The sequence below is a fragment of the Triticum urartu genome, chromosome 3A (assembly GCF_056163025.1).
Source record: "Triticum urartu cultivar PI428250 chromosome 3A, HENAU_Tu73, whole genome shotgun sequence".
Lineage (NCBI taxonomy): Eukaryota > Viridiplantae > Streptophyta > Magnoliopsida > Poales > Poaceae > Triticum > Triticum urartu.
Window position 1 is genome coordinate 514,647,858 of NC_141875.1, and position 13,191 is coordinate 514,661,048.

Consider the following 13,191-nt stretch of genomic DNA (forward strand, 5'->3'; position numbering starts at 1 on the left):
TTCAACATCTCGAGAAATTATATCAATGCTTCTAGACATATCATCAATCTTACTCAACTTTTCTTTTATCGTAGTATTAAAATTCTTTTCAGCATCGATAAATTCTTTAATATTATTCTCAAGATCAGAGGTGTTCCTATTATTATTATAAGAAGGATTACCATAGAAATTACCATAATTATTAGAGGAACTACTAGGAAAAGGCCTAGGATTAAAATTACCTCTAGAACAATTCTTATTAAAAAAACCGCCAAACAAAATCCACATCTATGGCATCACTATTTTGCTCAATCAAAGTAGACAAAAGCACATCATTAAGATCAATAGGAGCACTTTTATTAGCAACCAATTTCATAAGTGCATCAACTTTTTCACTCAAAGTAGAAATTTCTTCAACCGAATTAACTTTTTTACTAGTAGGAGCTCTTTTGGTATGCCATTGTGAATAATTTGCCATAATATTATCAAGCAGTTTAGTAGCTTAACCCAAAGTAATTTCCATGAAAGTAACACCCATGGCAGAATCTAAAAGATTTCTAGAAACAAAATTTAATCCCGCATAAAAAAATTGTATGATCATCCAAAGATTTAAACCATGAGTAGGGCAATTTCTTAGCATCAATTTCATTCTTTCCCAAGATTGCGCAACATGTTCATGCTCAAGTTGCTTAAAATTCATGATTTGTGTCCTAGGGAAATAATTTTCACGGGCGGAAAGTACTTAGTAATAAAAGCATCCTTGCACTTATCCCAAGAATCGATACTATTGCGAGGCAAATAGGAAAAACAAATTTTTGCACGATCTCGCAAAGAAAATGGGAATGATTTCAACTTCACATTATCATTGTCCACATATTTTTTTCTTTTGCATATCGCATAATTCCAAGAATGTGTTAAGATGGGACGCGACATCCTCATTAGGAGTACCGGAAAATTGATCTTTCATAACAAGATTTCAACAAAGCGGCATTAATATCACAAGACTGCGCACTAGTGGCAGGAGGAGAAATCGGAGTGCTAATAAAATCAATGTTGTTGGTATTGCATAAATCACACAACTTGGTGTTCTCTTGAGTCATCATGACTAGCAACAAGATTGCACTCAAAAACAGATCTGACGAGAAAATGGCGAACGACAAAGACGACGAATAAAACGGCAATTTTCTGCGAAGTGGGGGAGTTGAAAACAAGAGGAAAATGGAAAATAATGTAAATTGCAAGGAGATGAGATTTGTGATTAGGAACCTGATAGATGTTGATGATGTTTCCCCAGCAACGGCGCTAGAAATTCCTTTTGATTGCGGCTTGAACTACGTCGATATTTCCCCAAAGAGGAAGGGATGATGCAGCACGACTACAATAGGTATTTCCCTCAATGATGAGACCAAGGTTATCGAACCAGTAGGAGAACCATGCAAAACTACGTAAACAGTACCTGCTCACAAAGAACACATACTTGCAACCTGACGTAAAGAGGGGTTGTCAATCCCTCTCGGGTAAAAAGATAGATAAAATTGTAGTAGATTGGATAAATAGATCTCGCGGGAATGCGAGATAAAATAAATAACAATAGATTGCAGCAAGGTATTTTTGGGTTTTTGGATTAATAGATCTGAAAATAAAAGATACAAATAAATAAAAAGGCAAATAGCAATATAGATCTGAAAGTATATGATGAGAAAATAGACCTGGGGGCCGTAGATTTCACTAGTGGCTTCTCTCGAGAAAATAGCATACGGTGGGTAAACAAATTATTGTTGGGCAACTGATAGAACTTCAAATAATTATGACGATATCCAGGCAATGATCACTATATATGCATCACATCCAAGATTAGTAGACCGACTCCTACCTGCATCTACTACTATTACTCCACAAATCGACCACTATCCAACATGCATCTAGTGTATTAAGTTCATGGAGAAACAGAGTAATGCAATAAGAACGACGACATGATGTAGACAAGATATATTCATGTAGGATTAGACCCCATCTTGTTATCCTTAATAGCAACGATACATGTGTGTCATTTCCCCTTCTATAACTGGGATTGAGCACCGTAAGATCGAACTCATCACAAAGCACCTCTTCCCATGCAAGAAAAATCAATCTAGTCGGCCTAACTAAACCAAATATTCGAAGAAGAAATACAAGGCTATAAGTAATCATGCATATAAGAGATCAAAAGACTCAAAATAACTTTCATGGATAAAAAAATAGATCTGATCATAAACTCAAAGTTCATCGGATCCCAACAAACACACCGCAAAAAGAGTTACATCAAATAGATCTCCAAGACCATTGTGAGAATCAAAAGAGAGAGAGAGAGAGAGAGAGAGAGGAAGCCATCTAGCTACTAACTACGGACCCGAAGGTCTACAATGAAGTACTCACGCATCATGGGAGAGGCACCAATGAGGATGATGAACCCCTCCGCGATGGTGTCTAGATTGGATTTTGGTTTCTGGAACTTGCGGCGGCTGAAATTGTGTTTTTTTGACTCCCCTAGGTTTTTTGGAATATTAGGGTATTTATAGAGAAAAGAGGCGGTGCGGGAGGCGGCCGAGGTGGGCACAACCCACCAGGGTGTGCCTGGGCCCCCCAAGCGCGCCCAGGTGGGTTATACTCCCCTTGGAGCCCTCCTCTGTTACTTCCTTGGCCCATCGTGTGTCTTCTGGTCCATAAAAATCTCCAAAAAGTTTTGCTGCGTCTGGACTCCGTTTGGTATTGATTTTCTGCGAAGTAAAAAGCAAGCAAAAAATACAACAATTAGCGCTGGGCACTATGTCAATAGGTTAGTCCCAAAAAATGATATAAAGTTGCTATAAAATGATTGTAAAACATCCAGGAATGATAATATAAGAGGTAATATCACTGGTAGACACTAAACTTGCGTTGGATGTGCAGTTTAGTGCTACAACTTTAAAAATACGGATTTTTGGTCAGTTAACTTGCGTTTAGGTTCATATACGGTCACTCTCATTGACTGCCTGCGTATTCGCCGATGACATGGCATGCCACGCAAGCAGAGGCCCACTGTCAGTGACACAGGCCGTTTCAAGGAGTCACGTGCGTGGTGTTTTTGTACAGACCCCCTGCACTTATTTTCTTTTGCGCAAAAATGTCCCTGCAAGGGCGGGAGCAAGCCAACCGTGCATATTTGCGGAGCGGTACCCCAATATCTGTGGCCATTCATTCTAACTCCCCACCGCTTCGTTTCCCGATCAAACAGAGGCGGAGGCGGAGGAGGCGGTGCTTGACGGCGGCCGTCGTCAGAGGCGACGAATGAACCCCGTCGTCGACATCCGGGCGAGGCTGCGCCGTCGTATGGTACGTCTTCCCCCCCCCCCACCCCCACCCCCACCCCTCCCTGCTCTCCTCCATCTTGTTTCTCTCATCTGCTCATGGTCGTCTTCTTCCTGCCCCGTTTCGCGTATCTAGGGTTCATGTGTTATGGCCATTATCTTTGATAGTTTCTCGTATGGACGAGTTGTTCTTAACCGATCTTGAAAGGACGGATTGGATTTTGAAGGTCCAGGCCCACTGTTTGCAAATCGAACTAGGGTTCGGGAAGGTCTAGGTCCCCTGTTTGGTTAGATTATATAGTTGAAAAATGTCTGATGTTTGTACTGGGAAGGGCAAGAAGTTAACTGAACTTCTGAATTTCAGAAAGTGCATGCAGTTACTGAAATTTTTGACACTAAATGTGTTTACTCTGAATTTCAGAAACTGCATGCAGTTAACTGAATTTTTTGACACTAAATGTGTGTACTCTGAATTTCAGAAACTGCATGCAGTTAACTGAATTTTTTTGACACTGAATGCGTGTACTCTGTTTTTTTAAGATTGTGTGCTCTATTGGTACTGTAATGGATAATTAGCTGCTGAATGCGTGTACTAAAAATGTACTCAAAATGTGTACTATAATGGATAATTAGCTGTTGAACTTGTGTTGTACTTATTTACTTGTTAACTGAATTTTTCTTCAGTAAATTCGATGTACCCTACTTACTGAATTTTTTTATTTTCACAATGCAGGTGATTTTGATGGCTTGTTTAGTGTTCAGATCCACCACAAGGGTTTGTTCTGTGGGAGTGAGAGCAACAAGACTTACATGGATTATGAGGTTGACTGGTTTGACATGTGTGAGAGTGACACATGGTCAATGTTATGGATCAAGGATTTTCTTTCACAACTGGGACATGACATGGAAGCCTCCAAATTAGATGTGTATTGGTGCCAACCAGGGAAGACCGTTGCTGATGGGCTTAAGCTTATGCAATGTGATGCAGATATTGTTCTTATGATTATTGCAACAACAGAGCACAAGAACCTACTGCTTGTAGTAGATCATGGTGAAACTTTGCAGTCATCAGATGATGATGTTTTGATTACTGGAGTGATAGAACTGCCTAAGGTCATTACTCCCACAAAACACAATGGAAAAGAAAATGTTAGCTGCTCAGCGAAAGGAAAGAGTCCAAGACAGAATGTATCAAGGAAAATGAAGAGGAGGATGTCATATGGTGAAGGATCTAGTTCTGGGTTTACAGCTGCAGTGGAGGAAGAGCAAGGAGAGGAGCATGGTCAGAGCAGTGAAGAAGAGGGTGATGTTCAGGATGAGTTAACAGATGAGGATTTTTAAGAGAGTGACTTTGATGTGCAAGATGGTGACGATGACCTGTTTGATGCACATGTTGACAAAAATGTAGATGACCACAGAGAGAAGACTGAATTTTCTGACTATGAAGCAGAACTCCCAGAAGATGCACTGGAGGATAGTCATTTGAATATGTCAAGAGAAGAGAAAGATAAGTTGAAGCATAAATTCAGTGTTTTCAACCCTACCACAGACCTGAATGCACCAGTGTTTAAGCTAGGTATGGTATTTGCAGACATGATAGAGCTGAGACATGCTCTCAATGCATACAGTGTCAGAAATAGAGTGAAGGTGAGGAAGCTCAGGAATACTAACAGGTCATTAGAGGCAGTATGCAAGGATGATTGTACTTGGTACTTGAAGGCAGGCAAGGACAACAGATCCAGCAGCATTCAGATCAAGAAGTATACTGACAAACATACTTGCACCAAAGCTTGGGATCTGAAAGTGCTTACTGCTCCCTTTCTTACTAAACAGTTCAGAGAAGAGTTCAGAGGCAATGAGAAAATGCCCTTACTGAAATTTTCAGAGAAGGTGGAACAAGAATTTAACTTAGTTGCTCACAGGAGTAAGTTGGGAAGGGCAAGAAGAGCAGCCGTTAAAGAAATCAGGGGAGAAGATGATGATCAATACAACACTTTATGGGACTATGGGCAGGAGTTGAGAAGGAGCAATCCAGGGAGCCTATTTTTCTTGTGCACAAAGGAAGTGTTTGATGACAAGGCCAAGGTCACAAAGGACCACTTCTCAACATTGTACTGGTCTTATGATGCATGTAAGAGGGGTTTTTTGAAGGGCTGCAGACCAATAATTTTCCTTGATGGTTGTCACATCAAAACAAGATATAAGGGGAATATATTGACAGCAGTTGGGATTGATCCAAATGATTGTATCTTCCCTATAGCATTTGGCATATGTGAAGTGGAGTCAACACACAGTTGGGAGTGGTTTCTAGCCTCTTTGAAGGATGACCTGAATATAATCAATACATCAACATTCACCATTATGAGTGACAGACAGAAGGTGAGTCATAGTTTTTTTGTTCTTTTATTTGTAAAATGTTCTATTCCAAAGTTCTGGAACTAGGATGCAAGAAAAGCTCGAGGCTCGTGAACCGCTCGAGATCGACTCGAAAAGAAACGAGCTGAGTTTGAACACTTTATGTAGCTCGACCAAGAAACAAGCCGATCTTGAGCCAATGTTGGCTCGCTCGATTTTAGCTCGATAGCTCGACAGAATATCATTATATTTTAAGTGATGTTTATGTTGTTGTAGGGTTTGACGAATGCTGTGAAGAAAGTTTTCCCTGATTCAGAACATAGGAACTGTGTTAGGCACATTTACCAAAATTTCCACAAAGTACACAAGGGTGAACAACTGAAGAATGACCTCTGGGCCATAGCAAGATCCACTAATGAAGCTGCCTACACCAGAAACATGGATAAGATGAGAGATCACAACTTTGCAGCATTCAATTGGGTTGAGAACTTGTCCCCAAGAACTTGGATCAAAGCTTTCTTTGACCCTTTCTGCAAGTGTGATATATTGCTGAATAACATGTGTGAGGTGTTTAACAGGTTAGTTTCATTGTTTGCAAGTATGATGTATTGCTTGATTTCTGTTGCATTTGCTTTCATTGATTGTGTGAACACATATTTGTAGCTACATTTTGGATGGTAGAGAGTTGCCAATTAAATCAATGCTGGATTACATCTTCTGGAAGATTTCAAATAGGATGGTTGGTAAGCAAAGGGAGGCAGAAAAGTGGACAGGCAGGCTTTGCCCCAAGATACAAAAGAAGCTGGACAAGTATGTTGAGTGGGCAAAAAATTGCAGGGTGAGGGAGTATGGAAGAGGTGTATTCCAGGTTATCTCATTAAACAACACTTACATTGTTGATCTGAACATGTTGAGCTGTAACTGCAAAAGGTGGGAATTGTCTGGTATACCTTGTCATCATGCAATTGCTTGTTTTAGGCATGAGAGAATTGAGCCTGAGAGCATGGTCCATTCATGCTACACTGTTGAGGAGTACAAGAAGTGCTATGGCTTCAATATGAGGCCAATGAGGGATCCAGAGGAATGGGAAAAGATGCGTGGCAATCCTGTTTTTCCACCCATATACACCAAAGTAATGGGCAGGCCCAAGAAAAGTAGGAAAAAAGATCCAAAGGAGAAGAAGGATAAGAAAGGAGTTAGGAAGTTGACCAAGCATGGTGTTAGCATGCATTGCTCTGTTTGTGGGGGCGCTGATCATAACAAGAAAGGGCATTACAAACACGTGAATCAACCACCTACCGAGGAAGCACCTGGGGAATCAGAAGAAGAATACGATGATCCAAGCATAATTGATGTAAGTTTCTTACATCTTTTCTTGTACATTGATATATTACTTGTACTTCTGTGCATTGATATATTACTTGTACTTCTGTAGAACATTATGCCACACAGAGTTTACCCACAGTTTGATCCAACACAAACTCTTGATTCTATAGTTTACAAGATGCAGGAAAGGGTAAAATATGCAGTGTTGGTTCTTTTTGGAATATTTTTTTCTGAATTAACAATTGCTCATATGATATGTTATCTGTTAACTATATTGGCAGGAAAAATTTACATACCCTGCACCTATGGACTTTGGTCCCCTTCCTGAGTCTAGCTTTATTGCTAATGCTAGGGACACAATCCCTATAGGCAGGGTGACAACAGCCATGTCCAGGGGCAGGGTGAGAGGAGGAACAAGTGGAAGCAATGCAACAAGAGGAGGAAGAAGTGCAAGAAATGCAACAAGGGGTGGTAGAAGTGGTACCAATGCAAGAAGGGGAGGAAGAAGTGCAAGCAATGCAACAAGGGGAGGCAGAATAGTAAGCAATGCAACAAGGGGAGGAACTGCTCCAAGTGCAACTAGAGGTGGCAATTACCCAAGTGGAAGTAATCCTCCCAGAGGAGCAAGGGCTGCTGCTCCAGGATTCTACAACTTGCTTTTTGGAAATGATGGACAAAGCAGCCAGCAACCACCACTTTTTATGCAGGGAGAAGAAGAGGTACTTGTGAGCCAAAATGCACCCCAAGATGGCCTGTTTGGAGATGGCTGGCCTCAGGACATGCATGATTTCCTATCTCTGTAGTTGGATGACCAAGTGATGAAGTTCATGAATGAACTTTTGTGTAGAATAGTTCATGAATGAACTGCTCCTTTTGTTGGGGTAAATCAGGAAAAAAGACCTTGTTCTGCTTAGGTTTACATGACAAATGAACCATGCTTTTGTCAGTACTAATTTCCCTATTTAGTATGGATTTTGTTCGCTACTTCTCCCAGTTTGGAGCTATGACATATGTTTACTGTCATATGCCCAAAATCAGTTTGCACATATGTTTACTGTCATATGCCTAAAATCAGTCTGCACATATGTTTTCTGTCATATGCCCCAAAAGAGTGGCCTGCATTTTGAATTGTTTTACCGAGATTTTTATGCTCAAATACATTCTGCAGATATGTTCACAGCCATAAGCTAAATTGAGTCTGCACATATGTTTTCTGTTATATGCCCAAAAAGAGTGGCCTGCTTTTTGAATTGTTTTACTGAGATTTTTATGCTCAAATACATTCTGCAGATATGTTCATAGCCATAAGCTATACTGAGTCTGCACATATGCTTACTGTCATATGCCCAAAAAAGTGGCCTGTGGTCTGCTTTTTGAATTGTTTTACTAAGATTTTTATGCTCAAATACATTCTGCAGATATATTCATAGCCATAAGCTAAACTGAGTCTGCACATATGCTTACTGTCATATGCCCAAAAAAGTGGCCTGCTTTTTTCATTGTTTTACTGACATTTTTATGCTCAAATACATTCTTCAGATATGTTCAGTCATAAACCAAAAAAATGAGTGGCCTGGGATTCGAACCCAGACCGTGCTAGCAACAACCCACACCATCTAGCCACTCGGGCAGTGAGACTAATTTGTTCAGTTACGTGTACTCAAGTCTTTTGTACCAACTATTTGTACCATCTCTTTCCTTTGCTCCGCTGCCCGTACGTCTGACAGATGTAAGAGATACGCGCCGGCGACACCCGTGACTACTCCCGCTTTCGCAAGCTCATTCCCGCCATCCAGTACTTCTTCCAAAGCCATTTCCCGCCATTAGCCCGCTCGCCACAGTGTTATTTCCCGCCCTCGACGCACGCTATATAAACACGCTGGTGACCGGGTTTTGGTGGGGCCACTGTCAGCAAGGACATTTTTGTGCAAAAGAAAATAAGTGTAGGGAGGTCTGTGCAAAAACACCACGCATGCGACTCCTTGAAACGGCATGTGTCACTGACAGTGGGCCTCTGCTTGTGTGGCATGCCATGTCATCGGCAAATACGCGGGCAGTCAACGAGAGTGACCGTATATGAACCTAGACGCAAGTTAACTGATCGGAAATCCATATTTTTAAAGTTGTAGCACTAAACTGCACATCCAACGCAAGTTTAGTGACTACCAGTGATATTACCTCATAATATAACAACATGGAACAATCACAAATTATAGATACGTTGGTGACGTATCAATGTGCGGACGATGGTGTCATTGAAGTCCCCCCTATAATAAAGAAGAATTGGGTAAGGTCGACCAACTACTCAAAAAAGTAGGATAAAACATTTTAATCATGGTGAGAGAGAGTATAAGCATTGATCTAGTAGTAGGGAGCATCAAAATGGAGGTATGGGAAGCGCATTGCAGACCACTATCATTGAAATGTGAAAGTACCCTCTGATACGTCCATTTTGCATCATGTTTTCCTACTTTTATTTATAATGTTTTTGTGCATAATAATGCTTTATGGAGTAATTATAATACATTTTCTCCAATAATGTGCAAGGTTTACACAAAGAGGGAGAATGCCGGCAGCTGGAATTCTGGACCGAGAAAAGGTATGTCAAAGTTACCTATTCTGCACATCTCCAAATGAGCTGAAAATTTATGGAGAATTGTTTTGAAATATATAAAAAATTACTAGAGAAAATAACTACCGGAGGGGGCCCACCTGGTGAGCACAAGACACCAGGGCACACCAGGGCCCCCAGGCGCTCCCTGGTGGGTTGTGCTCAGCCCAGCCCACTTTCAGCGCCCATCTTCTGGTATATAGGTCATTTTGACCTAGAAAAAATGAGGAGATGACTTTCATGACGGAGGGCCACTGTCTCGAGGCGGAACTTGGGCAGGAGTAGTTTTGCCCTCTCGCGGAGCGATTCCACTGGGGGAACTTCCCTCCCGGAGGAGGAAATCGAAGCCAACTTCATCACCAACAACCCTCTCATGTTTGGGAGGGCAATCTCCATCAACATATTCAACAACACCATCTCCTCTCAAACCCTAGCTCATCTTTTGTGTTCAATCTTTGTTACAGGAACCTCAGATTGGTACCTGTGGTTGACTAGTAGTGTTGATTACATCTTGTAGTTGATTACTATATGGTTTATTTGGTGGAAGATTATATGTTTAGATCCATTATGCTATTTAGTACCCCACTGATCTTGAGCATGATTATCATTTGTGAGTAGTTACTTTTGTTCTTGAGGTCACGGGAGAAATCTTGTTGCAAGTAATCATGTGAACTTGATATGTGTTTGATATTTTGATGATAGGTATGTTGTGATTCCCTTAATTTGTGGTGTCATGTGAACATCGACTACATGGCACTTCACCATATTTGGTCTTAAGGGAATGCATTGTGGAGTAGTTATTAGATGATGGGTTGCTAGAGTGACAGAAGCTTAAACCCTAGTTTATGCGCTACTTCGTAAGGGACCGATTTGGATCCAAAAGTTTAATGCTACAGTTAGATTTTATCTTAATACTTTTCTCGTAGTTGCGGATGCTTGCGAGGGGGTTAATCATAAGTAGGAGGTTTGTTCAAGTAATAAAAAAACCTATGCACGGGTCCACCCACATATCAAATTATCAAAGTAGCGAACACGAATCAAACCAACATGATGAAAGTGACTAGATGAAATTCCCATATACCCTCAAGAACACTTTGCTTATTATAAGAGACCGTCTTGGCTTGTCCTTTGCCACAAAAGGATTGGGCTACCTTGCTGCACTTTATTTACCGTCGCCGTTACTTTCTCGCTACAAATTATCTTGCTATCAAACTACTCGTTACCGATAATTTCAGTGCTTGCAGAAATTACCTTCCTGAAAAGCACTTGTCTTTTCCTTCTGCTCCTCGTTGGGTTCGACACTTTTACTTATCGAAAGGACTATGATTGATCCCCTATACTTTTGGGTCATTAAGACTCTTTTCTGGCGCCGTTGCTGGGGAGTGAAGCGCTCTTGGTAAGTGGAAATTGGTAAGGAAAAAATATTACTACGTGCTGAAATTTATTGTCACTTGTTACTATGGAGAACCATCCTTTGAGGGGTTTGTTCGGGATATCTTCACCTCGACCGAAATCACAATTAGTTGCCCCTCAACATACTGCACCTACTAAAATATTGGTTATAAAATTCCTTCGGGTATGATAGACACTAGTAGAAAAGAGGGCTTTGGTTCAGGACGGGTCAGCCCATTAGTCCTAGTTCAGTCCAAAACCGGGACCCATGGGGGCATTGGTCCCGGTTCGTGAGGCCAGGGGCCTGCCGGGCCTCATGGGGGCATTGGTCTCTGCTCGTCTGGCCCCTTTGGTCCCGGTTGGTAGGACGAACCGGGACCAATGGGCCTCGCTCCTGGCCCACCACCATTGGTCCTGGTTCGTGGCTTGAACCTCAGCCTGTGCATTCGGTTTTTTCGGTTTGATTCGGTTCGGTTTATACGTTTTTGGTTTATACGGTTTTTATACTTCGGTTTATACGGTTTTATATGGAGATACGGTTCGGTTTCGGTTGTAACCGTTTGCTTTCGGTTTGGTTTCGGTAATAACCAAATTAACCAAAGTTGTCGCGAATTTTTGAATGGACAACAAATATTTTTTGTCACATGATTTGGTCTGTGCATGTAGCCATGTACGTAAGACTTTTCTTGTAAGAAATGCCTACGTAGATTAGATCGTTATTAGATGGCAGTGGCACACATCATTTTGGTCCTAGGCATTACACCAAGTCTGAGGATTAGACAAGTTTTTAATTACGTGAGGGAGCAAGAAAAGAAAGAAAATAGTTTGACCCACGAGCCACGAGCGACTCCAGCGGCCGGCTGGCCTTTCTTTTAGGCACGCGAGCTCCAACGTGCGCTAGAAGCCCAGAACTGGCTGTATGGGCTGGATAATTGAGGCCCAAGAAAGCAAAACGAAGCGCCAGGTGCTCACTGCTCAGGTCGTTGGCTTGTCTCTGCAAAGTTTAGTACCACCTCGCGTATGGAGCTGAAGCGCGGTGAGCACAAGGCTATAAAAGGAGGGGTGGCTCTGGCTTTAGCTAAATATCTTCACACTATGAAGGTTCTATCGGTTTAATTCGGTTTAACCGAAAACCATCGGTTTCTAACCGAAAAACCGAAGGCTATATGGTTTTCAAAAGTGAAAACTAAAACTGAAACCAAAACCTGAAAAAACCGAATTTCGGTTCGGTTTTGTTTTTTTTGGTTTGCTTTTTGGTTTTCGGTTCGGTTTTGCACAGGCTGACTTGAACCAGGACCAAAGGCTTCCCTTTAGTCCCGGTTCATGCCACGAACCGGGACCAATGAGGTGCCTATATATACCCCTCGCCCGCGAGCAGAGCACTCCACAGTGCTCTGTTTTTCTCTGGCCGGCGAGGGGAGGGCTTTGTGGTGCTCTAGCTCACCTCCTATGCACATGAGGTGTTCGATGAAATGCCCGAGCCACACTAGTTAAGCTTTCTCCTCTCGAAGCTCGACCTCAAAGCTCCATTTTCCTCGAGATTTTTCTAGGTTTAGCGGCCCGTCACATCCCATTCCCGTCTTCACCGCCGTCGATCGCCCGCGCCGATCGCGTCGCTGGCACCACCGTGGTGAGCCTCTTGTTCTTATCTTCTTTCTGAAAGGAAAAAAAATTCTTACTTTAGATAGATACTTGTCTAATTTTCTTACTTTTATTATTGCTTGTTATTATATATATAGTGCGATGGTTTTGGTATCCGCCCCCGTCGGCCCTTGTCCTGGCTATGATTCAGATGTGGTATATATTAACTTTTTATAACTATTTGGTTCATTTATTGTTTATGAAAATTATGCCGACCAATGTGACATAATTTTTATTTATGTAGGAGGTAGTTGAACCAGAAATTCCAACCGACCCTATTGTCGAGAGGTTAAATTTAGTTGAAGAAGAAAACAATTACTTGAAGGAAAAAATAAAAAAATTGAGGAGGAGAAGATGATATTGGAGTTGCATGTTGCGGATGTCGTTGATGATCACAAGATCAAGATGGATGCAATGCGGTTGAAGATGAGAAAGATTAGAAAATATGCCATTCATACGGAGGCTTGGTATCATTATGCCGTTGGATCAATTGTTACCTTGGTTGCGATTATGATCGCATTTTTCGCATTGAAATGTTTTACATAGTTTCAATGTATGGTT

At 41.5% G+C, this 13,191-nt stretch overlaps 1 protein-coding gene across 1 annotated transcript; it reads left to right on the forward strand.

The window, feature by feature from the left end:
• The first annotated feature begins 4,769 nt into the window (after positions 1-4,769).
• LOC147980330 (uncharacterized) lies at positions 4,770-7,935 on the forward strand. The gene is made up of 5 exons (XM_087516872.1): positions 4,770-5,684; positions 5,937-6,238; positions 6,324-7,014; positions 7,096-7,176; positions 7,268-7,935. Exons 1-5 carry the CDS (start codon positions 4,794-4,796, stop codon positions 7,787-7,789), a joined length of 2,487 nt encoding a protein of 828 aa, XP_087372998.1. The 5' UTR covers positions 4,770-4,793; the 3' UTR covers positions 7,790-7,935.
• Positions 7,936-13,191: the final 5,256 nt, after the last annotated feature.